The following is a 26,984-nucleotide window of genomic DNA, read 5'->3' as shown; positions in this document are numbered from 1 at the left end:
AATTTCCTGGATGTTCAAATGTTAGCCAACTCTAACATGTATGAATAAATAAATGACAAAAGACATAACATTGGAACAAAAAAAAACTGTGAACAATAAAATATCAGTCTTATGAAAAACTTTTGCTTCTAATGAATGAAGAGTCAGTTAAGTATGTTTGAATGGGAAGTGACATGTGAAGCAGTACAGATGGCAATTAAAAATGTACTAGGAGGACAAGGTAAGTCACGAATAGATGAACTGAGACCCTACACACTAATGTGGGCATAGGTTAATGAGAGTCCTGGCCAAACCACAGTGGAAGAGAGAGGGGAGAGATTGGAAGAATGAATAGAAAAAATAAGGGTTCTAGAATGGTATTATGGCCAGATGTGAAAAAGAGAAGATTGTGAATATACCTAAGATTTGTACCCTCGGTCATAGAGAAAATACTGATGTCTTTGGTGATAACTGATATGGAGGGGCTCCTATTTAGGAAAAAGATTAAACCCAACTTTAGACCTGCTGAAATCCAAGGGATGACATAATGTCTAAAAATGTGCACTGCAGAAAGAGAAATATGAGAGTGTATATTAGGAAAGAGAGCCTACTAGAAATGTAAAAAAGAATAAATAGTCATGAGAATATATGACACTGCTGAGGAAAAAGCAAAACTCAGAGAATGAGTCAGGAATCTATAACCTTAAGTTATAAAAATAGGAGAAACAGTTTCTATAGAGAGTGCTCTAGGAAATAAACTCTAGAGCTGGATAAAAGAATCAAATGTCAACTAGATAGAAAAGCCATGGATATTGGTGTGTGAACATATATAGCTGCATAAATGTCAAGTTACTATCTTACGTGGCTGTATTACTATGTACTCCAGAGCCTTTCACAGTACCTAAATGAAAGCGAGAGGATTCACTATGTAGTCATGAAATTCTTTGTTCTATTATCTTCTTGTCCGTGATTTGCATAACACAACTGACTGTAATCTGAGCATTGTGTGTGCCCTTTACTAATCAATCCTTGTATAAATCTCACAAGGATTTTCATTTCTCTAAAGATAAAGCTGGCTTGCTGAATATTACGTGTTCCGGGATAAATTTTAATCAATTCCGTAAGAGACTACCAGTCATATTTTTGACACTTGTACGTTTTCAGGGATATCTCTTCTCATGTCTGCTATTTTTACTGGTTTCTTTTGTGAAGTATGCTGGTTTCTTCCATTTTCCTCCTTAGCAACTCTCTCCACTCTGCTTTGCTCTGTGCTCAGAGAAGATAATGTGTATGAACTACACCAGGGTTTCTCACACTTGGCACTAGTGACATTTTGAATTAGATACTTCTTTGTTGTTGGAAGAAGTTTAGAGAATGTCTGGCTTCTACGTACTAGAAGCCATTAGCACCTCTCACCTTCCTCCCTCGTTTTGTAACAAACGAAAATGTCCGTGCAGAAAAAAATTGCCACTTCCTCCTCCCAGCATTGAGAACCAGAGGGTTACAGCAATGTACTCCTTTGCCTTTCAGTTACCATATGTGTTGGCCAATGGAAGCACCAGAAGAGCAAATAGAGGAAGGAAAGTAAGATCAGTTTGTTTGTTTCCCAAATATCCATTCCCTGCCAGGTCAGTGCAGGCGATCTTGGTCACTCCAAGGATCACAGCTCCTGTCGGGCAGCTATCTTCAAACAATCTCTGCTCATTCATGTGTTTTCTCCATTCTCTCTCTCTCATTTTGATCTTCTCTCTCTCTCTACACACACACACACACACACACACACACACACACACACCTCTCCTCTCCCCGCTGCCTACCGCCCCAGAACCTGTAACTTCTCTCCTGCCCCTGTTCATTTAGGCCTAGTGGTTATCACAATGCACAATGGTACCACCCTGAAGTACTACACTATACCCTAATTCTATCCAATCTTCATAATTACTCACTTTATGAAAGTCTCCACAAATTACCCAATTTGTGTGTACCATCTGTTTCTGCAGGAATTATAACTGATAGAAAGTGAGTTCATATGAAAATATTTACAGAAAAGCAAAAATACTAAATAGTCACTGAGGTGTCTTCCTCCATTTTAGCCCCAGTCGTTGCAACGTTTTGTGCAGGCAGCCTTGCAATAGTCATGGACTGACACTGATATTACCTCTTACACTTTGATTTGATCAATTAAAGCTAGCTATAAATACAAAACATCCCTAAAGGCACTTTCTGGCCCTATTCCTCTCCTGTGAAACAGAGATACAAACGTACAATGAAGAGCAGCGATCAGGTGGAATTCTTGGAACTATTCCCAAGAAAATATTGACATTATAGAGACATGAGACCATTGTAGTATTTTATAGTCACATCTTGTAAAGAAGCATGGAAGTGTATGGAGATGTCTATTAATTTAGTCGTGCATCTGTTCTTTGAGTCAACAAATGCTTGGACCCTACTGTTTTTGAAGACATTATACTAGATACTGCAAAGGTTACAAAGTTGACTGAAATGTAGCCTTTATCCTAGGAAGAATTTATAATCTCTTTTGTTTGAAGTCCAATCAAAACAAAACAAAAACAAACAAAAAACAAAGCAAGACTGTAGGTGAAAGTGGTATTTGTACATTACATCACCCTGATGGCAAAGAAAGTATTCTCAGTACTTGGTGAGGGGCCAGATCCCAAGCCTGCAATAAGTATTAGTTGAATGTGTGGCTAAATGAAATATGAGGAAGGAAAAAAATATCACACAGTGCCTCACAGTTCTGTGTGGGAGCTATCAGTATAACACACTTCTCCCAGTTTCTAATTACTTTCCTGGCATATCTTACGTACATCAATCTTCTGTGATTAGATGAAACATTAACTGCTCTATTTGTCTTACTTTAGAAGAACATTAAGGATTATTTTGAAATTCAAATAATACCTCCCTAAACCTTAAGTTCAGAAATTTGTATACTGCGTCTTAACCAAAGTGAATCACAACTATATCTGTTGCACAGGTGAAAAAATGTAAAATAAGGTTCCTGCTATACTGTTACTGTAGCTTATCTGGGCTTTACAAGGTTTCAAACTGATTTAATTTTCTAAAGAAGTTTTAGGTTTATAGAAGAATAGTTCAGAAAATACAGATAATTTCCACATACTCCTTTTTTCCCCTTCCCCCAATTTTCCTATTATTAACATATTGCATTAATGATACATTCATTAAGACTGATGAACCAGGGCGCCTGGGTGGCTCGGTGGGTTAAGCCTCTGTCTTCGGCTCAAGTCATGATCTCAGGGTCCTGGGATGGAGCCCCGCATCTGGCTCTCTGCTCAGCAGGGAGCCTGCTTCCCCTCCTTTCTCTGCCTGCCTTTCTGCCTACTTGTGGTCTCTCTCTGTGTCATATAAATAAATAAAATATTTTTTTAAAAAAGACTGATGAACCAGTAATAATACGTTATTGTAACTACAGTCTATAGTTTATCTTCAGGCTCATTCTTTGTGTTGTATAGTTCTACAAATGTATGTCATGCACCCACCATTACAGTAGCATAAAGCATAACTTCACTGTCCTAAACAAGCTCTGTGCTCTGCCTATTCATCTCTCTGTTCTTTTCCACAGCTCTGGCAACCACTGATCTTTTTATGTTTTCCCTGGTTTTGTCTTTTCCAGAACGTCATAGAGTTAAAATCATACAGTATGTACTTTTCAGACTAGCTTCCTTCATTTAGACACATGAATTCAAGCTTCCTCCATACTTTTGTGGCTTGATAGCTTTTTTTTTTTAGTCACCAAATAATATTCCATTGTCTGAGTGTACCACAGTTAATCCATTAACCAACTAAAAGACATCTTAGTTTCTCCCAAGTTTTGGCAGTTATATATAAAGCTTCTAGAAACATCTATATGCAAGTTTTTATGTGGATGTGCTTTCAACTTTTTTGGATAAATGTTGAGAAATGTGACTGATGGATTACATGGTAAGAGTATGTTTAGTTTTGCAAGAAACAGCCAAAGTGACATCCAAAGTGGCTGTACCATTTTGCATTCCCACCAGTAATGAATTAGAAGAGCTCCTATTGCTTCACATATTCACCAACATGAGGTGCTGCCAGTATTTTGGTTTTTTGCCATCCTAACAGGTGCACAGTCAGCTTTCAACACATTTTTGCATCACTACAATTAAAAAGCAGAACCTTTGGTTGTTTGATCTTTTTTTGGTTACTTGCCTATCCATTTTGAGCTATAAAGCTGACTACATACATAGAATATAAACCTTTCCTGTCCCTTTTTACATTCATATCAATGTTTCATTTGGTAAACAGTAATGACTATCAGTTAGCAATTGTCACAGGACATTTGTTTCTGATATGCACAAATATAAAGCTGTGAATCATGCGATGCAACATTGGAAACATTGCTGGGATATGCGATAGTCTCAGTGGGATAGGAGAACAAGCACTGAGCTCAGATCAGTGGATTCAGTTCATTCCATCTGAGCCACTCACAATCATGAGACCTTGGTTCAGTTGACATCTTTCAGCCTTGAGAATGCACTTTTGAAATGAAAAAATATATTTTGTTTCTGCCCATCTTACCGTGAAACTGCTGTAATAACAATATGCATTTAACTATCCTGTGTATTTGATACTACGCAAACAAGCTGAAAATCGCAAATCGCTATATAAAATATAGGATCATTTCTGTGATGGTCCTTACCCAAAGAGCTCACAATTTAGATAGAGAGCACCCAACTAACCACATTACAATTGATCCCTGCTGTAGATGTGGTTTGACAAGAAAGCACTCAACTAACCACATCACAATTGATCACTGCCATAGATGTGGTATGACAAGTTTCCTTCAGAATACTAAGAAATTATCATCAAAGACTATAGATATTAAGCTTTTTTGTGCCAGGTTCTGGACCTACATTTATCTCATATACTCTCTATTGTGTCTCTGAGATGTGAATTTTATTTTTCTCATTTCATATAGAGAATGTAACTGAATAATGAAGCAATTTTTTCACAGCAACAAAGCTAATGAAACTAATGTCATTCCACTTTTTATGGAAGATTGCGAAAAGCTGCATTATATATCCTTAACTATAAGGGCCATTTCTAGAACTCAATTTTCTAGAATTCAAGCTTACCACACACAATAGATTACCCCATAGATATTGACAGTGGGCAACTGTAGGAATTTTTACATGGATATTTTTAAGGACAGGACCCCTTTTTACTTAAGAATCAGTTTTACACAGTGTCTCTGTGTTCATATGGCTGTTTTACTTTTTTTTCTTCTATCAACAAAAAGGAGGGAGGGAAGAAAGGAGGGTGGAAGGAAAGAAGAAAGAAGGAAAGAGAGAGAGAGAAAGGAAGGAAGGAAGGAAAAAGGAAAGGAAAGAAAAGAAAAGACACACACACACACACACACACACACACACAAAACCTCATTCTCTTCATGACCTTCAATACCAAGGAAGACTGAATAGAATATCAAGATAAATTTGAGGCAGATTTAGTATCCTGCCTATCTCATTTTCATGGTTGCCCAGAAGTTAAGAGGTTTGAATTGATTATAGCATGATAAGGGGAAAAAATATTGAACTAAGTATCTAGAGTCTAAAACAGATATGAGAAAACTACTCCTAGCTCTACTGAGATTTGTCAGAGTAACTATTATACAGAGATGCTATGTTGCTTGCCCTAATATCTAAGAACATTTCTTACTCATTCTTATATCCTAAAATTTACCATAGCGTATGGCACTATGTAGAAATTCATTGAACATTAGTCGAATATCAGATGTGAAAAGAGTTAGTGAGATAAACAGAAATTCATATAATTTTTGTGGATTTACTTGTGTTCTATATTTGCTACAAGGTTGCTTCTTAAAATGTTTTGCTTTAGAACCAGTATTGATTGCTATTTAGCAGATCACCTCAAACTTCATTCAAAATACAATGTTTAAAAAGAAAGAAAACTAAAAAAATAAAATGTGAATGTGTGCCTAATTTAGATCACATAAAAGTTCTGAAATGGGCAGATCAAAGACAGAAAGTTTTATGCAATAATAGGTCCTGAAAAGAAGTATTAACTCTATCAGCTTGCATTCAGTGTGCCTGAGTAAAGCCAAACAATGGTATTCCCAGAAACAATGCACTTTAGAAGAGCTAATACCAGCTAAACACATTGTAAAAGTACCATGCCAATATCTCTTCTAGTGAGGCACAGAGAAAATAATATATCTCTACAATAAAAAAGCCAATGCATTTAAAATATTTTAGAATACATTCCAAAAGTAAGAGAAAAGTTCTAAAAAAAATCTAATAAATCTTCCTTCAATAGTCTGAAAAGAAACACATAGAAAACAAATGAAGCAAAGAATATTTAGAACTGAGAGAAAAGTTGATAGAAACTAACATTTAAAAAAAGCTGAAAATCAAAAATAAACATAATAAGATTTCCTCAAAATAAAAAGCTTCTGCACAGTGAAGGAAGCAATCCACAAATCTAAAAAGCAACCTGCTGAATAGAAGATATTTGCAAATGACATATCCAATAAAGGGTTAGTATCCAAAATACATAAAGGACTGATACAAGTCAACACCCAAAAACTGAATACTCCAATTAAAACATAGGCAGAAGATCTGGTAAAACATTTCTCCAAAGAAGACCTAGAGATGGCCAACAGATACATGAAAAGATGCTCAATAGCATGGCTCATCAAGGAAACACAAATGAAGACTACAATGAGGTATCACCTCACATTGGTCAGAATGGCTAAAATCAGCAACACAAGAAACAACAGGTGCTGGCAAGGATATGGAGAAAAAAGGAACCCTTGTGCACTGCTGGTAAGAATGCAAACTGGTGGTACAAAAACAATGAATACTGTTACACTGAAAAGAAATAAAAAATTTTAAAAAAGAATGCAAACTGGTATAGCCACTCTGGAAAATAGTATGGTAGTTTCTCAAAAAGTCAGAAATACATGGGGCGCCTGGGTGGCTCAGTGGTTTGGGCTGCTGCCTTTGGCTCAGGTCATGATCTCAGGGTCCTGGGATCGAGCCCCGCATCGGGCTCCCTGCTCCGCAGGAAGCCTGCTTCCCTCTTTCTCTCTCTCTGCCTGCCTCTCTGCCTACTTGTGATCTCCGTCTTTCAAATAAATAAATAAAATCTTTAAAAAAAAAAAAAAAAAGAAAAAGAAATACAACTACCCTATGATCCAGCAACCACACTACTGGGTATTAACCCAAAGAATACAAAAACACTAATTCCAAGGGACATTCCTATATTTATAACCAAGATATGGAAGCAGCCCAAATGTCCATTGATAGATGAATGGATAAAAAAGATGTGATTTATGTGTAATATTTTATATATAATAGAATATTATTACATATTATATGTTATTATATGCCATATATAAAATATTATATACTATATAATGTTATTATATACTATATAATGGAATATTACTTAGCCTTAAAAAATGAAATCTTGCCATTTGTAACAACATGAATGGAGCTAGAGAGTATAATGTGAAGAGAGATAAGCCATGTTGAAAAGGACAAATACCATACGATTTCACTCATCTGCAGAATTTAAGAAACAAAAGAAATGAGCAAAGGAATAAAAAGAGAGAGAGAGAGACAAATGAAGAAACAGACTCTTAACTAGAGGAAAAAAAAATTGAGGGGAGGTGGGTGGAGGGATGGGTGAAATAGGTAATGGGGTTTAAGGAGTACACTTGTCATAATGAGCACTGGGTGATTACAGAATTGTTGAATCAGTACATTGCACACTTGAAATAACACTGTATGTTAACTACAATGGAATTAAAATTTAAAAAAATATAAAGAATAAAAAATATAAGTTGGAAAATGAACCAAAAAAAACAAGTTGAAATTCAGTTTGAACTATAATACAGACAGGTAATCAAAGGAAAAGGGAAAAGAGTTCATGAAAAACATGAAATAAAATTTTTAAAGGATATTTTACCAAATTGTAAAAAAAAAATAATTTTAAAAGAAGAATTAACCAAAAACTAAAAGAGAATTAACCATGATGGCAGCAAAAGTCATTTCTTTCTGTAGGTTTGGCTGATGTGGGCTGAGAGTTTGGATAGAGAATAACTAAGTGAAATTTAGGGCTGATTTAATTCAACTCAAAATACAATGGATAAATCAAATGAAATTTGGCATGCTGATTTATATAACCAATTTCCCCAAGTTTTAATGTGGTAGGAAGTCTTAACTCCAGGCAAATATCCAAATTTCTCTGAACATAAAAAGTGAGGATGAGGGGCGCCTGGGTGGCTCAGTGGGTTAAAGCCTCTGCCTTCGGTTCAGGTCACAATACCAGGGTCCTGGGATGGAGCTCCCCCCACCCCCGCCAGTATCGGGCTCTCTGCTCAGCAGAAAGCCTGCCTTCCCCCTCTCTCTCTATCTGCTTGTCTGTCATCTCTGTCAAATAAATAAATAAAATCTTTAAAAAAAAAAAAGTGAGGGGGCGCCTGGGTGGTTTAGTGGGTTAAGCCGCTGCCTTCAGCTCAGGTCATGATCTCAGGGTCCTGGGATCGAGTCCCGTATTGGGCTCTCTGCTCAGCAGGGAGCCTGCTTCCCTCTCTCTCTCTCTCACACACACTCTCTCTCTCTCTGCCTGCCTCTCCATCTGCTTGTGATATCTCTCTGTCAAATAAATAAATAAAATCTTTAAAAAAAAAAAGTGAGGATGATTACCACCACTGCGGCCATTAATTCTACCTCTGTAAGGCAGTATGGATAAAGCCACAGTGGGCGATTCTTGGGCTCTTCAAATTTTACTCTATCAATTAGAAGGGATCTGAGGACAGGACATAAAAAAGGACTGTGGGGCCCTCATGCCATTTTGCTCACACAGTTTTCACTGACCTCTAGACCTGAGGGATATATTTTAGATTAAGAAAGCAAATCTATGCAAAATTTGCATTGGATGTGAATCTAGTGACCCTTACAATTTTGTTGCAGGGTATCAGTTGTTTCCCTCTTATAGAGGAGGGATTGTCACCCTAAAATGGTTTCCACCAGATCAACCATTACCATAGGCAGAATTTATCTGTAGTTTTGGATGTAGTTTTGGATGTAGTTTTGTTAATAAAAAAAGATCTATCACACCCAAAGATACTTCCTGAAATTAGAATTTTCTCAATTCATCAGTGTAGCCCACAGATAAAATAAGTTACCAAGCCTTCCTTTTGAATCTTGATCAATATTCAGAGGGGACTATTCCACATCACAAAGGCTAACTAGTTTTAAACGTTTTTCTCTGCTCCTAATAAAATCTGTATTGCTGAAGTATTCTGGAAGAAATAAATAAAGGGGTCTGGTATCTCAGCCAGGGCTTCCCAGAGTTCCACACAGCTGAGGAGTCCAGGCAGTGACAAATGATACGCTATTCCTGAATATGCAGCCTTTCTCTGCCTCTCATCTTCTTGCAGCTGAACACTGTCACATTCCTTATACAGGAAACCTACATTTCAGAGCTGTCATCCTTGCATAAAAGGCAGAGGGAGGGGAAAATTCCTTTATCAATCTGCCTAAATATTTCCTTTTATTATTTATATATCAATTATCATGTGAAAACACTGTGTGCTTCGACCTAAAATGAGGAAAGTTGTTTTGGAAGGTGTTACTTACAAAGGAAAACACATAGTGGAGAGTCAGGAACAAAAGGATCATCCTTTTCAAGAGTAATCGGAAGCTTCCTGCCTTTATATTCCTAATCTTCTTTCTGGCTTCTTGTGCTCACCAACTGCCTAATATTGGAGGCATGTGGTTCTGCCCATCTGTCCAACAGTCAATCTAATTTATGTGATTCACTAAGAAAACATTTAATGGAGTATGAATAATGTATAATGATAAGCAGTTTTTTAAATCTCTAAGATTTATCTTGAGTGAAAGTGTTTCTTCATTCTCAAGGAGAAAGTTAATGTCACGTATCCATGCACAATCAAGTAGAATTGCTACACAAGTATGGAAAAGCAAGAACTTTAGTGACAAGTATGAAAGATACAAGTAATTTTATTAGAATTGGCCCACATTCTATAATATGCCAAATCATTAGTATGCACCAAATTTCACATGGAAATCTGAAGTAGAGAATGATCTTTGCCATTTTACACATTCTTGCTGTCTATTTTTTCAAAAATTAAGATCAGAAATTCTGGTTTGGTTTTTTTTAAAGAACACTACACCATTTGTCCCTGCTTTCAGAAGAAGGAAACAGTCTACACTTAAATGAATAAAAATCCTTTCATATATATTTATTAAGTATTGGAAAAGTGCCTGGAAGACCAGCATAGCTGGAGGGCAGTGTACCAGGAGAAATGGGATAGGACATAAAACTTAATGAGAGCCCCATAATATAGGGCCCGTAAGTCACAGTAAGGATTTGGATTTCATTCTCGATGTGAAAGGAAGCCACTAGAGGAGTGACAGCAGGAAAGAGATGATTTGGTTTCTGTTTCAAGAATTACTGTGACTGGTGGGGAAATAGAAACAGGTAGGTCACTTGGCAGTTAGAGAAGCATTCTATGTGAAAAACTGGTGGAGGGCTAGCCTCAGGAGGTGTCAGTGGAGAAGGAAGTCATGCTAAAATCAGGGTATGTTGTGAAATATGGATGAACTGATAGCTAAAGAATTGGACAGAGAATGTAACAGAAAAAGAATTTTCACCTAAGCAACCAGATATGAATAGTATATCTGCAAATGCTAAGAAATGCTAAGACAGGTAAGAAAGGTGAAATTACTATGCATTACAGCAGTTAAAGAAAGCGGTTTTTTTTGTTTTGTTTTGTTTTGGGTTTTTTTTTGTAGTTCTTGAGGCTTGAGCGAGACATTTTGGACTGGATAAAATAAATTAAGACGGGGCATAAGAGCCTTTTCAAAGGTAAAGCAGAGTTAAAGTTACATATTGTATGAGGTAACTGGGAGATATTTTGAAAACACTTGGGGGGTCTATGTAGACTGAAGAGTTCTGTGGAGTGACTGCAAAATTATATGATTGAAAAGAAAGGGAAGACAATTAAAATATGGCCTTGAATAGTGAGATGAAACCCTGCAGCTTGATTCTATAAGTAGTAGACAGACACTGGTTAATTTTCTTGAACTAATCTAGCTAGTAGCTTCCAAATTATGTTACAGGAAGTACTGCCAAAGGCCATTTCACAGATTCCAAAGATAGATCAATGTAGATGCAATCACAAAATGGCTGAACTCTGAGAAGATCAAGTAGATTTCTAAAGAAAATATAACCATAAATTTCATTTTACACACACACCCACACTCTTACTCATACATATATATATATACACATATACAATACTAAGCCACTACTCAAAACATAAACTACTACTCTCCCCAAGTCAGTCTTTTGCAGTTTCTTTTTATAAAGGTATCACAGTAAAGTTCTATTTAGAACTGAATTCTATGTATCCTGAATACATATATCAATCAGTCAATTCTTACGATGTTTCAGTAAACTTGTAGGTCCAAAAATACAACATTTTAAAATGTGACCTTTGGAATTTGGGAGGGTCTGATCTGCTAGATATGATTAAAAGGCAGTACCTATTAATGAGATATTCAGAGGCTAAAAGGAAAACTAAAGAATATAAAGGCTCTCCCAGTCCAGGTACAAGACCTTTGAACATATATAAAATAAACTATGCACTGTGGATGGACTTACCTAATTACAATAGAAATTAACTACAGTAAAAGAAAAAAAGTCTATCAAAAAAGTATAATTTTATAACTTTCTATATCTTATCAGGTTAATAAAACCATTAAAAGTTATTCATAAGTTTAGGGATTAGAGCATTCTGTGGATAAAGCATACTGAAACAAGAAAGGCAAAGTTCTGAGCATACATGAAAATAAAGTGATGATAACTTTCTCAGAGCCCAGAAGGTTTGTATTACAAGTTTGCAAAGTCAAATTGTATGGTCCTACATGATCAGATAAACTTGCCAAAAATGAAAGAACAAATAAAGTATTACATTCATTCAGGCAATACAACCCATTACTCCTTGAAAGTCTTTGTTAAAATTTATCTTGAGGGGGTGCCTGGGTGGCTCGATCATTAAGCATCTGCCTTCAGCTCAGGTCATGATCTCCGGGTCCTGGGATCAAGCCCTGCATTGGGCTCCCTGCTCAGCGGGAGCTTACGTCTCCCTCTCCCATTCCCCCGTTTATGTTCCTTTTCTTGCTCTCTCTCTCTCTCTGTCAAGCAAATAAACTTGAAAAATATAAAAAAAAAATTTATCTTGAAATTTGGATGTGCTACCCAGTATTATTTGATGGCAACAAACAATGCTGAAATGGTATTTTAATTTTGTTTGATAATTGGAATCAAGAGAAATCAATGAGAGACTATAAACAGATTATTTTTTGAGAAATAGTAAGAGATTGGTAGTGCTATGACATCTCACTCAGAGACAACCTTACTTCAGACTTGAAGGGAAGACAAGGAGGGTGGGGAAGAAATCTTCAAGCAAAGTCTATACCATTAATAGAGTAAGAAACTCCTACATATACTCATCATGATTAAGAGTTCAATGTCAATGCCTAGACCACAAGAAACTGGTCTCGAATATCACTATATTTCTGATGCTGCCTGGTATAGTATCTTACACACAGCATGACTTCAACAAATATGGACCAGATGAACTGATGAATAAATAGGTGAATGGATGAATAACAAATGTACAACTGTATGTTTAAATACCCATAAAGCTGATTTTTTTACATTAGTAGAACAAATGTAACCAGAACTGGGAACACCAAGAAGGAAAATTAGCTTCTTTACGCTTTAATTGTGCTAAAATCAGCAGAACGCTTAGTCACGTAAGTGTCGAAGAGAGTAGAATATTATAAATACCATTTATTGTGCTTTTGTTATAAGTCTAATACATATTTGTTAAAGGAAATTGACAAAAATACAAATAAGCAAGAAGGAACAATAAAATGACTGTAATCCAAGACCCAGAAATCATCTGTTACAGTGTTTCCTCAAGGACAACGTGGGAGGACTTTTTGTGGTCACGGTAATGCCTGGGGAGTATTACTGGCATCTCACAAGCAACGCCTAAGGCTGGGACACTTCCTACAGTGAGTGAGAGAGTTCCCCAGAGCAAAATATTATCCAGCTGGAAATGCAAAGTGCTTCATTGAGAAAAACTGAGAGCTTGGTGCATTACTTCAGGTCTTCTTATATAAGTATATCATACATAGATTGTTTGTTAAATAAAAATAGTAATACTATACAAACTGTTCATATTGTTTGGTCAACTGTTCTTATCACTTAATGCAGCAAGGGCATCCTTCCACTCCTTTAAACATTCTTCTGTGGCAACATTTTAATGGCTGCTCAGCATACCACTGTATGGATCAATCATATCTTAGGCTTTATCAACCTCATCTAAGACCCTATTGTGAAATGTCTAACTTTTTTTCCAACTTAACGTTATAATCAATGCTGAGATGAACATCTTTAAATTAAAATTCATGATCATTTAAGTTCTTAGAAGTGAAACTGTTGAATCAAGAAATATCCATAATTTCAATGCTTTTAATGTAGATTTCCAACACGTCTTCAAGAGTGGTTTTTATCAGTTTATTCTCCAACCATACTGTTGGTGATTGAGTTAACATCTCTCACATAAAGTTGCTAGAAATGTGAAACAGCAGCTGAGGGCATGGTGACCTTGGGTAATAGCTGTAATACATAACTCCCTATTCCCCGTCTAAACAGGAGGCGCAAGGACTGTTATAACATGAACAATAAAACTAAATTATATAAGTTCAAGTGAACTTTTCATTATTATTTTCATTTATTTTCCCATCAGTAAAGTTTGAAAAGAGAAGAGAGATTTCCAAGGAAATAGATTTGAAAAAAAGGTGTTAGTGGAGCGTGGGAATGTCTTTTCCCTTGAACTCTTCTCTATGGAGACAAGTGGTAACTCATGAGCTTGGAGAGGTCTGTGTGCTGGGAAGGCTCACATCTTATTCCCTGGTGGGATTCTGCCTAAAGAGCAGGAGCTGCTAGCTTACCCAGGGCCAACACAATATAGGCAAATAACCACAGAGACATGGAGGACGGACATACCAAGCTGGAGAGTTGAATCCCAGTCCCCCCACCCCCACATCCCCTGATTCCTGAGAGTTGAGGCCAGTGTGATGGAGATTCCTAGGTTTTCCCTGAGTTCAGATTAGGCAGAAAGAAGAGAACACAGGCTCTAGGGCCCAAGTGTGGAGGATGGAAGCAGAGAGTGATAGGAGAGTATGTTTGTCCTCGACCTTGAGGTTAGGAGGGGATAGTTGGGCAGATTTAGAGATACAATGTACCACATCAGAGAGGCACCCTGGGACATTTGTGGCTGTGCTGAATGAAAGCCAGGATGGATCAAAAGCAAGGATATCGTTATACCTATACCCCTTCTTTCCCCCTTTGCAGATCTATCATCCCATTTTCAAGTGAACTTGGGAAGAGGAAACTTGAGCTCATGTTGAGCTCTGACAACAAACAGACTTTCTATTTGGTTGAATATTTATATAATGAGTCTGTTTCACCTTGAAAATAACTAAAATAAGATTAAATGCCAGGCCTTAAAGATTATAAACTAAGCCTTAGTGCTTGTCACGAAGGTGTCAAAATCAGATAAGCTTGGAATTTGACCACCTCTGGAATTGCTCCCATTCTAGAAAGTTCTGGCATACAAAATTAGCTTCAAGAAAAACCTCCTGGGCTCCTTCCCTTCATTGGACTTTCCTGCCTTTTTTTTTTTTTTTTAAGATTTTATTTATTTCAGAGAGAGAGAGAGGAAAAAAGAACATGAGTAGGGGGAGGAGCAGACTCCCCACTGAGCTGAGAGCCTGATACAGGGCTTGATCCCAGGACTGCAGGATCATGACCTGAGCAGAAGGCACATGTTTAACCAACTGAGCATCCCATCCTGTCTCTGTGTTTAAGGGAAGGGGCCAAGACAACATAGCCAATTCTTAGACCTGTCCCTTTTCAGGTCAGAAAAAAGCTTCATCTGGATATGGTACCAAAAAAAAAAAAAAAGTTTCATATGAATGAAGAAAGTTATTTCTCTGGCCTTATCCAAGAGATCTTACAGAAGAAAATGGCCATAAAAGAATAGGATTTAGATATGAAATGCTGAGTCCTGATACTCTCTAAATATCTCTAACCCAGAACCTAAACACCAGCCTTATTAAGAAAAAGACAAAAAGAGTGAGTGGGGACAGTTTCAGTCAGCCTGGGGCATCTTAGACATGACCTCCAGTAAATACCCAGACCTATTCTCCATGGGTTTGACATGAAGAAGACATTAGAAAAGATAGCAACTCTATCCCTAACAAGATACTAGGGCTCCAGGACTTTCTTCTGTTCAAAAGAGAAAATTTTTAACTTTGTTTACTCCAGTGTTTCCCAAAATTATTTCTTTCTAATTACATGTGTATAATATTCAATAGAACCACACTGGAGAAAGCAAATGAAAAGAACTGTAGTGTGACTTCATTTTATTTAGGTAAACAAAGTAAGATGTTCATTGAATGGTTTTTCCACTTTGTGTTTACAATTTACTTACATGAACAAGACCTATAATCATATATCTAACAAAATTCAAAGAAAATGCAGGTTCTTCTTAACAAAATGTCCTCACTGTATAACATATCACAATTGATTGTTTATCTTTTGTCTGAATGATCTCATTGCATTCACGCTGACTGTGCTGTGGCCGGCCAGTTATAGACACTTGAGTAGCTTTGGTTTAGAAAGGTTAAATGAGTTGCCAGAGGTCTGGCAATGCATAATTGAACAAAATGGCTTAAAATTCAAGCCATTAAACATACTCAAAACATTCTGAATTCATTTAATCCAATACTTTTCTTTCACAGATGAGAAAATCTATGCTTAGAGGGATGAGATGGCATCATCCAGCAGAGGGAGAGAGACAAGACCAACTCCACTATTCCCTGACTTAAAACTCGTGCCCTGCATACTAAGCTATGCTTTTTCTATACACATGACAAAATCAAATGACGTAGATAAACCAGGAACCCAGTATAAAGACAACGGCCAGCTGGCTATCATGATGAGTCAAAGAACAGATATAGAGCAGCTTTAATTAGAAACTTATGAACTGCTTTTGTTTTAAACTCACAAGTGTTGGTTTTCCTTTACAGGAAGAACACCATGAAAGGATTACTACTTTAAGCAGTTCTTAGTTATTAAGATGAGATTATTATTTTTCTTAAAGATATTTGACAGAGAGACAGAAAGAGGCAGAGAGTCAGGCGGGGGCGGGGGGGGGGGAGCAGGCTCCCTGCTGAGCAAAGAGCCCAATGTGGGACTTGATCCCAGGGCCCTGAGATTATGACCTGAGCCAAAGGCAGAGGCTTAACCCACTGAGCCACCCAGGCGCCCCAAGATCAGATTATTTTTTAAAAGTGCCTACTTTACATATGCCATAATGTTAACAACTAAAGACAAGGTATTTTTAATACCACTGTATGCTTTGCATGACAACTGTATTAATCCCCAAACTCAGTGACATTGGTAAGAGCACATGCCTTCTCCAGCTTCACTAGATATCAAATAATACACAATCTACAGACCAAAACCTGGACCCCTAAGACTAAAAACTGTATGTACATGCTCAGAAACCTTGTGGGGTGAAATAGAAATACTGAAAGGGCAATTCTCCACTCTTTTGAAGATTTCTAACAATCAAATAGGACAAAGTGTATATACATGTGAATTGGAGATATTTTACTATTATGGTTAATCAGACAGTTAAATTCTATTCTTAAATTCTAAAATCTTTAATTAAAAGTTCACATCATTCTTCACAATTCACAAAGCTGCCAACTGAATATATTCTTATGAGTTGAGTTCCAATAGATTTATTATATTTTGTTAGTGTGAGGAACACAAAAGAAGAGTAAGACAGTTTCTACCTCTAATCAGGAAGGCAAAATGATAGTCCTTTTTTAAAAACCTTTTTATTCATTCATTCAACTGTTTATTCAACAAACATAACTTCTGGCTAGGTGTTCCTTGAATTAATGTATACTATAGGCTCATTAAGAATTAAATACTATATTGAGAATTTTCAAAATAACTGTTTAGTAATTCCAGAACTACCTGATAAAGAATATTGAAATTGTGGGGCGCCTAGGTGGCTCAGTGGGTTAAGGCCTCTGCCTTTGGCTCAGGTCATGATCCCAGGGTCCTCAGATCAAGCCCCATATGGGGCTCTCTGCTCAGCAGGGAACCTTCTTCCCTTTCTCTCTCTGCCTACTTGTGATCTCTGTCTGTCAAATAAATAAATAAAATCTTAATAAAAAAAAAAGAATATTGAAATTGTAACTTAAATATTTAAATGTTTTGCAAAGTTTTAATAAAATTTCTTATAAAAGAATTACCTCCTATTTTAGTTGACAAATTACTTATTTTTTATCCTCATCATGGAACAATTGGGTTGATGAGATGTATCATTCAACTCTAGTTCCATAATTATGTATTTGCATGCAAAACACAATTGGCATCTCATTTACCTTATTTCTGTTCTTTTGAATTCAAGTAAACATACTTTGTCCTAGATTTTTGTGTATTTTGAGTATCTAATTTCTCTTGATAAAGCTAACAATACCATCAAATATTTCCCTAAAAATGGGAAAACTAAAAGCCTGTATTTGAATGGCAAAAAATAAAATTACTCTAACTTTTTAGGAACAGAAAGGCTGGTTATCATTGAAGTTTGGAAAATGATTATTATATGTCATAATAAACAAACATGTCTATTTCCTTTATTCCTGTCACGTAAACATATTAATATTCTTTTTCTAGGTTTGCCATTGAATTATAAAGTGGAAACATAGCTCAGATGGCAACAGAAGTTTAAAATGAAAACACCTAAGTTTGAAATCATTCTCTATATAGTAATATCTGATTCATGAAACTATCAAAAATATCATGCTCTCTTCACATATGAAGAGACACTAACAATAGATGTTAGTCACCTGCACAGGGAAGTCTGGTCATGGCTTTCATTGCATTCAGTAGAATTTTAATTCATATTAAGCAGTTATGAAGGAATAAGCCATTTTCACAAATATGAGTTAAAGCTGTTTGCTAGTGTGCCTTGAAGCAGTTCTATCACAGTCTTCCTATAACACATTTTCTAACAAACACAAGTATTATCACAATTGGTTCTTTGGACACTGAAATTGGATTTGTAGTCATGTATATATTGTGGGGCTATAATGCTTACACATTATTAACTACTGGTGCTAGGACTCAGGTGGAAATATTTTTATGTTTCTGTCTAAATGGCTAAAATATTGTAGCTATTCTCTCTATGTGTGTAAGTTAATTTCATAATCTGCTCATACAAACAAAATTTGAAGTATAATATTTATTGAGAGTATAAGTCTCTCTCATTCCTAGCAAAAAGCGTTTTTTTTTTTTCCCATGATGGATATAAACTCGTTACAAATACATACACATTCTCAAAGAGTAGAGATGATGCTCCTTTTTGCCAGGGGTAAGTCTGTCAGTTGCTGTGCCTAGACCACATTTCTGGAAGGCAGGAGTCAGGCATACGTTATTCACCTCAGTACTCCTCAGAGTGCCCAAATGAGTGTTCAATACATCCCAAGAACCCATTAAATAAATGAATGATATTGAATTTTAATGAAAACATAATCATAAGCCTAAGTTTCTTACAACTTCATATATAATTATTGTGCACTTTCCCTTTTACAACCTTACTAATTTAAGGGTCATTAGGAATCATAATTCATACAGCCTGAACCCAGTGAAATATTAGATACAAAGAAAGCCCATCATAATAGATGTGTTTCTAAGACTTTGCGTAATATTAATAGACTTTCATATGAGCTTAAAAATTGATTTTTACATACCAAATTGCAAAATATTACTGATTATATACATGTTAAAAACAAATCAATCAGGTCAATTAGGTTTTTTCTTTAACTACAACATGCTTTAACCTAAGATTATAATGCTATTAACAGTATGTGCCACTCTTACCACAAGTAAAAATCAGGCAACTCCCTGTGCCACAGAACTTTTAGGTTAGGTTTTTTTGTTGTGGTGGCTTTTTTTTTTTTTTTTTAAGATCCTATTTATTTATTTGACAGACAGAGATCACAAGTAGGCAGAAAGGCAGGTGGGGGGGGCGGGGATTAGGCTCCCCACTGAGCAGAAAGCCTGATGCGGGGCTCCATCCCAGGACCCTGGGATCATGACCTGAGCCAAAGGCAGAGGCTTAACCCACTAAGCCACTAAGCCACCCAGGCGCCCCCTTGGGTTAAATATAACTAATGTCATGTTGGTCATCTTCAGACATCAAGCACAAAAGCAAGACTCAAATTTCTAATTATTTTAGCAATATAATAGATCTATCATTATTAAACATTTAAGAAGAATGTTTTATAAATCAGAATATTTCACAGGGTCCTGGGATCGAGCCCCACATCGGGCTCTCTGCTCAGCAGGGAGCCTGCTTCCCTCTCTCTCTCTGCCTGCCTCTCTGCCTACTTGTGATCTCTGTCTGTCAAATAAATAAATAAAATCTTTAAAAAAAAAATGACACATTCCTGCTTTGTTTTATTCCTCTACCCCACACTAGGTTAGCTATCCTCTTATGAATGAAGTCAGGAGACCAAGTACGCATGTTTCTGCCCATTTGCAATCAATATTTTCTGGATAACTGTGCTGGGGATAGTAAAAATTTCTTATATTCTAACTTTTTCAAAATGGCATTGTTTAGGAACTTCATTTTAATTCTGAAGAAAAAAGTAAATATATGAATATTTCAAGTATCTGAGGCTGTAAATACTTCAAACTTATTTATTGCATGAAACCTATTAATATCCATGTAAGTAGGTCTGTGACTAAATAGGATGTGATAATAAAGCTAAGTGCTGTACTATTTGTCAGGCAGTGGCTCGATGGTATATGTAAAACTTTCACCCTCCATAAATAAAAAAAATACGTAAGTATAGACCTCAGGGATGCTGAGGATCCAACTCTTGTACTGCATTGCAGCACTAAAGAAATGCTCCTCTATCCAGCAAGGATTTATTTGAGCAGTAACCACAGGCAAAGCACAGCTGGGAGGTCAGAATGGAGCAAATGTTGTGACCAACTGTATATTGCAAACATAGATGTACTACAGATTAACTCTTACTCGTTACGCTTGCTTACAGTAGTTTTGGTACGAGCAGATAATTTGTTCTCAATAGAAGCAGGAAACAATTTGAGAATAAAAGAAAAAAAATTCCAGACACAATGGTTTTGTATAGCATCTGGTCTGCCATGTTTTGTAAATACTGGAGAAGCTTTGACCAGTTTGACTTAGAGATGGAATGTAACTTTGCTTACAAAAATTGCTATTAAGCTCCTGTTTAAGGTGTTCTAATTTTCTGTGATGACACTAAAAGCAAAAGATAAATGTGAATAAAATGTAAAAAAAAAAAGTAGAAAACAAATTTTGTCTAAATAATACCACTGTTTGTTTGAACTTAAAACTTGAGCATTTCTGCCAATGCATTTGCAGCCTGTTTCTTCTACTCCAATTAAATGAATGAGCTTCAGGAATTGAATTGTATAGCAGATAATCTCTTTTGTGCACACAAGTAAAAATATAGATCAGCAGATGCATTATTCTAATGTATTCAGTACAGGAGCTAATAATATTTGATAAAGCAAATTCTTAGAATTCAAGACATCCCACTTATCCTTTAATCTAATATCTTAGAATAAGAAATTATTAGTAAGGATATCTTCAATCATATGAAATTCAAATAAAAAAAAAAAAAACAGGTATCTGTCATCATATCTCTCTGTTAACATCAAAAGGAGATAGAGTATACCAAAACAAATGTTCCCAAAGAGATGAATTTAGCAAATAAAAACAGAAAAATCAAAATGAGCTACTAGAACTCTTGGCTTCTAAAAGAAAAAGCAAAGAAAGAAAGAAAGAAAGAAAGAAAGAAAGAAAGAAAGAAAGAAAGAAAGAAAGAAAGAAAGAAAAAAGATTTGTTCCACTATCAATCATGGAGTAATGGGCCAAAGAGCCTCAAAAGACATGAGGACTGAACATCAATGTAGCCACTACTTTTGCATACTGCTGATATTTAAGAGAGGCACCTACTGCCAAGAGAATGGCACAGCCATTAATCCACTTCAACGAGCTAACACCCTGCAATCCTGCTAACCACATCCCTCTTCCCCCAAGCCTTATGAAATGTATCACCAAATCTTGTTGATATTACCTCCTACATAGTCTTTAAATTAATCTATTTCTTTCTCTTCCCCCACCTACACCTTAGAATAAGCAGTCATCTCCTCTTTCCAACACAGCCCACAAACACGTCCCTGCTTTACACCCTTCCCTCCCTTTAATATCTCTCCTGCCTGGAGAGCAGAGGTATCTTTTCAACATGCAAAATTATAACCTGATATTCTTGCTTAAAAGTTTTTTAATAGGTTCTGTCATTCTTAGAATAAAGACCAACATTCTCAACATAGCCAACGAGGATGGGACCCCCTTCAAATTTCTCCAGTGTCTTCTACTTTATTTTCTGTGGCTCCAGCTGCAGTCCTCTTTGACTTGCCAAAGTCCCCATCCTACCATGTGAGATTTCTTCATGTTGGTAGTTTTGCCTGCTGTGTTTTTTTTTTTTTTCCAACTCCCACTTGTTTATTAATTGCCAGTCATCTGATCTCAATGCAGACATCACTTCCTCAGGGAAGCCTCTATAGTACTCTCTCTTATCCCTACCCCATTCTAGCTGGGATGTTCTCAGCATTATGTACTCCATAGCATTTCACAGTTTAGAACGGCATACTTATTGCATGATAATTAGGTGATTATTATAAATCTTTGTCACTAGACTGTAAGCTCAATGAAGAGAGAAGCCATGTATGGGTTTTCTCATCATTTTAACCACAATATCTAGCAGAGTTTCAGACACATAGTGAGCAAGCATTATTTCTTGAATGAAGAATGAGTATGCCAATGGAGTCATTAACAACTAGTTAAACCAACAATAATCTGCTTATTTCCATTTACCAGAATCATTTTGGTCAGTTTGAATGATGAAATTCCATTATTTCAAATCTCAAAATGAACAAATTGAATGATTTTATCTAAACTCTCTAACATTTTTGGCATTTCATAGATATGGCCAGAATGAAAAGATTATTAGCATCCTCCTTGAGTTATAATAGAAACTCAGAACATTGTTGCTAAATTAGGCTTTAACAATTTTCTCATATAGTTTCTCATTATGTGAGAAAGAGTCTTAGGAGATACTCAAAAGGTCAACCAGCCTGTTGGTAGCAGAGCAGGGATGAAAATCAGCCATTTAAACTTCCAGTTTTATGTGTTGCTTTTTTTTTTTTTCCTATAACTATGCCGCAATTTCTGGGTTTTATGGCTTCATTTTCATATTAAAAATTTGGAAGGACTTGTAAGTACCCATAAGAGAAATATTTCCAAATGGTTAATTTTATCATATCATTTAGATTTCTGCTTTAAAGTATTAAAATAAATAGCAATATTTTTAGAAAAGTTAAAAAAATCCAATTTTATAAGAAATGAAGCATTTTCATGCCTTATTTGCAATATACATAGTATTCCTTAAATAGGAATGAGAAGGAGATGGTACATGTTTCCCCGGTTTCTTAATATTCTGAAGCACAGAATTTTTCCAGTTAAATCTGGTATTCTATAATTCAATTTATAAAAACCCAAAAGGAAGTTAGGTTTTGAGGAAGTGGTTGGGGAAGTGACAGAGCGTATGGAAAAACAGTCAGTTACAACTGGGCATGTGACCTTGGACTCTCACATCCCCCTGTAGATTCTATTTTCCTTATCTGTACAACCAGAAGATTGGTCTAAATGATGGGTTTTGTCTGTTAATGGGCTTCCAAGATCCCCTCGAAGCCCTTTATCATGTATATTTCTGAGAAGAAAGTCCATAGCTTCTACGTGATTGGCAGAAGGGCTTGGGACATTAAACAGGCTACTTGCTATATTAATAGCTGAAGTCTGTCCTACCTTTTGAAATGTAGTAAAGCTATAATTATAAATTCAGACAGAAAATATAAATTTGTGTAATTATTAGCATAAGAAATAAAATTATTTGAAGAGGACAACCTACACAAAGGAATACTACTATTATTAACCATACACTGCAGTGTTAGCTGAAGAGCCACACTAGAAGCCCAGCCCAGATTTTCTGTACGTAGCATCAATTGCCCAGATAATATAAATGCATGTGATAAATCTCAATATGTCACAGGTTTTTAGTCCCACATTTTTATTATCAGTGTTTTAATGATCAATCAAGGAAGGCCTGCTACGTAGAATTACATGGAGTAGAAACAATCCAGAGCAGCTTGCCAGCAAACGTTTTTACATAGCAACTATGGCTCTTCAACTATCCGAAAGTTATACTCAAAATGGTTTTCAAATAGGTATTTTGAAAACTACATAAGAAAGTAGTTTTATGTGCTGGTTTGTACAAGAGGGAAAAGTAGAGTAGGAAGACTGGGAACAGCAGAGGTGAGGAGAAGGGTTCCAATCTCAAATAGGTCAGGGCAGGCCTCATGGAGAAGGTAGCATTTAACAAAGGCCTGAGGAGAGGAGAGAGTGAGCCAAATATATAACCTGGGAAGAGCTTTCCGGACAGAGGGAGACACCAGGGCAAGAAAAGTACTTGATTTGTTCAAAGAAGAGCAAGGAGCCCATGGTGCCAAAGGAACAGCAAAAATCTCTGCTGCTGTGGTCACAAAACCTTTGAAATTTCATCTTCCAGTTGATACTTCATTTTCTATCACTTACCTGTTTAAAATGAAAGTCATAATACCTTTCATATAATCTTACTAGAGTCTCATAGTTGTCAAAAATATAGTCAAGGTTCTTCTGAGAATTTTAGAATCACCCCAAAACCACAATCTCTGGCCGGTGTGCAATTTCACTCTCAGTCTCTACAAACATGTATTTGCAAATAAGCCGCTATGTGACAAGCAAATATGCCATCTAATAAGACATGATGTCATTATAAAGAAATCAAGTGAAAGATCTTTAGTTTGACAATTCGTCAGTTGGGCACAAAGCATTCATTATATCCCAACAAAGAGAGATTGCAAGATTCATAGCTAAAATGAAAGCACCCTTTCTTTCTGAAATGCCACTGTTCTTTTGGCGTTTCTTACATTGTTCATTTCATTAACTTTATTCCAGAAAATGAAACAATCATAATTACTGTACAATTTTCATAGCATTTATCTGGGTTAATACCTCCAAAAAGAATACGTACATAAAAGTAGTCCCTTTTTTAAGAAGAGGGTCAGTCAGCCCTTTCCCAAGTGAGCATCTTATTCCTGCCTAGTGTCTTCCACAAAAATGCCCTGTGATCCCCAGAACTTTACCAATGTAACATAAATTGTGTGCAACCATACCTTGCCCAGCTGATCCTTTTTGCCAAAGCCAGTGGCAGCTGCAATGCTCCCTGCTCCCTCCACAGTCTTCTGTGCTACTGCTGTCACCCCCGTCACCACCGCCTCACCCACATTTGTCACTTGCTCTTTGGTCTTCTCAGCCACTGGGATAAATCCAGAACAACAACAGATTAAGAGACAATTGAACAACAGGGACTGAAAATAATTTTATTTCCACTAGCTGTCAACTTCTAAAGACCTGTATTTGCACATACTATAAATAACTGAAGTGTCAGAAGAAATAAAAGCCTGAGATATTTGAGTGTGGTTTAGACAACATTAAATCTTTGCTAAGATATGTTGCTGTAATCATGCAGATATTAAAACATGTTTCAAGTGTAATGATCACAAATAAAACCTTTGAGCAATGGAAATTTGGCTAACATTTTATTAAGGAAAATCTGGAAAAGGCAACGATTATAGATGCAGCTATTGTGGTATCATGTGGTATCGGATATATATTTCTTTATTTCATTTTCAATATCATTCTTTAATTTCACCTGGCCTGTTCATTTTCACCATGCCTTCTGAGCCAGACAACACATAGGTTTTCCTGTTACCATCAGAAATGAAAAATACAGATGGCATGATACTATACAAAAAAACCCTGAAGACTCCACCAAAAAATTACTAGAACTGATAAACAAATTCAAATAAGTTACAGGATACAAAATCAATCTACAGAAACCTGTTGCATTTCTATACACCAATAATGAAGCAGCAGAGAGAGAAGTGAAGAAAACAATCTCATTTACAATTGCACCAAAAATAATGAGATCTGTAGGAATGAATTTAACTAAATCTGTTGAAGATCTGTACTCTGAAAACCATAAAACACTGATGAAAGAAACTGAAGACAACATGAAGAAATGGAAAGATATTCCATACTTACGTCCTAAAAAAAAAATATTGTTAAAATGTCTATTCTACCCAAAACAATCTCCACATTTGATGCAATCCCTATCAAAATATCAACATCAGTTTTCACAGAACTATAGCAAGTAATTAATTCTAAAATTTGAAAGAGACTTCAAATAGCCAGAGCAACCTTGAAAAAGAAAAAGCAAAGCTGGAGGCATCACAATCCCGGACTTCAAGTTCTATTACAAAGCTGTAGTGATCAAAACGGTATGGTACAACACAAACAGATACATACATCAGAAGAACAGAATAGAAAGCCCAGAAACTAACCCACAACTACATGGTCAGTTAATCTTTGACAAAGCAAGTAAAGAATGTCCAATGGAAAAAGGACAGTCTCTTCAACAAATGGTGTTGGGAAAACTGGACAGCAGCATGCAAAAGAATGATACTAAACAACTTTCTTACACCATACACAAAAACAAAGTCAAAATGGATTAAGAACCTAAATGGGAGACCTGAAACAATAAAAATCCTAGAAGAGAACCAGGCACTAATTTCTTTGACATTGGCCATAGCAACTTTATTCTAGATTTGTCTCCCGAGGCAAGAGAAATAAAAGCAAAATTAAACGAGTAAAACTAGATCAAATTAAAAAGCTTCTGTACAGCACAGGAAACAATCAACAAAACTAAAACCTATGGAATGAAAGAATATATTTGCAAATGACCTATACGATGAAGGGTATGTAACAAAAAATATATAGAACTTATAGACCTTAACACCCCAAAACCAAATAATACAACTGAAACATGGGCAGAAGACATGAACAGCCATTTCACCAAAGAAGACATCCAAAGTGCAACAGATATGTGAAAAGATGTTCATCATCACTTACCATTAGGAAAATGCAAATCAAAGCTACAATGAGATATCACCTCACACCTGTCAAATTGGCTAAAATCAACAACATAAAAACAAGTGTTGGTGAGGATATGGAGTAAAAGGAACTACAAACTGGTGCAGACACTGTGGAAAACAGTATGAAGTTCCCTCAGAAAGTTAAAAATAGAACTACCCTATGATCCAGCAATCACACTACTGAGTATTTACCTAAAAATACAAAAATACTAATTCAGAGGGATACAGGCACCTGATGCTTACAGTAACACTATTTACAATAGCCAAAAAATGGAAACAGCCCAAATGTCCACTAATTGACGAATGGATGAAGAAGATATAATTAATATAGGTACATATATAATGTAATATTATTCAACCATAAAAAAGAATGGAATCTTGTCATTTATAATAACATAGAAGGAGCTAGAGAGTATAATGCTAAGTGAAATAAGTCAGAGAAAGACAAATATATGGTATCACTCATATGTGGAATTTATGTTTTTTTTTCATATGTAGAATTTAAGAAACAAATGAGCAAAGGGAAAGAAAGGAGAGAGAGGGACAAATGAAGAAACAGACTCTTAATTATAGAGAATAAACTAATGGTAATTGGAGGCAATCGGGGACGGGGAGGCGGGTTCGATAGGTGATGGGGATTAAGTGCA

The 26,984-nt window shown here is 36.1% G+C and overlaps 1 protein-coding gene and 1 long non-coding RNA gene across 6 annotated transcripts in view; one reads left to right on the top strand and one right to left on the bottom strand.

Annotated features, from left to right (window-relative positions):
• SNCA (synuclein alpha) overlaps positions 1-26,984 on the bottom strand; it is a 161,364-nt gene that overhangs the window by 114,334 nt on the left and 20,046 nt on the right. For all 5 annotated transcript variants that reach the window (XM_082726565.1, XM_082726564.1, XM_082726566.1 and 2 more), the window contains exon 4: positions 24,517-24,659. In XM_082726565.1, the coding sequence (XP_082582691.1) occupies positions 24,517-24,659 (143 nt within the window). The remainder of the gene's footprint in view (positions 1-24,516; positions 24,660-26,984) is intronic.
• Positions 10,509-13,279, top strand: LOC309863959. The gene is made up of 2 exons (XR_014311315.1): positions 10,509-10,737; positions 13,010-13,279. It is a non-coding gene; the product is annotated as an uncharacterized lncRNA (long non-coding RNA).

Source organism: Mustela nivalis, assembly GCF_964662115.1.
Source record: "Mustela nivalis genome assembly, chromosome: 4".
NCBI classification, from domain to species: Eukaryota; Metazoa; Chordata; class Mammalia; order Carnivora; family Mustelidae; genus Mustela; species Mustela nivalis.
This window is presented reverse-complemented; position numbering and strand designations above follow the sequence as displayed.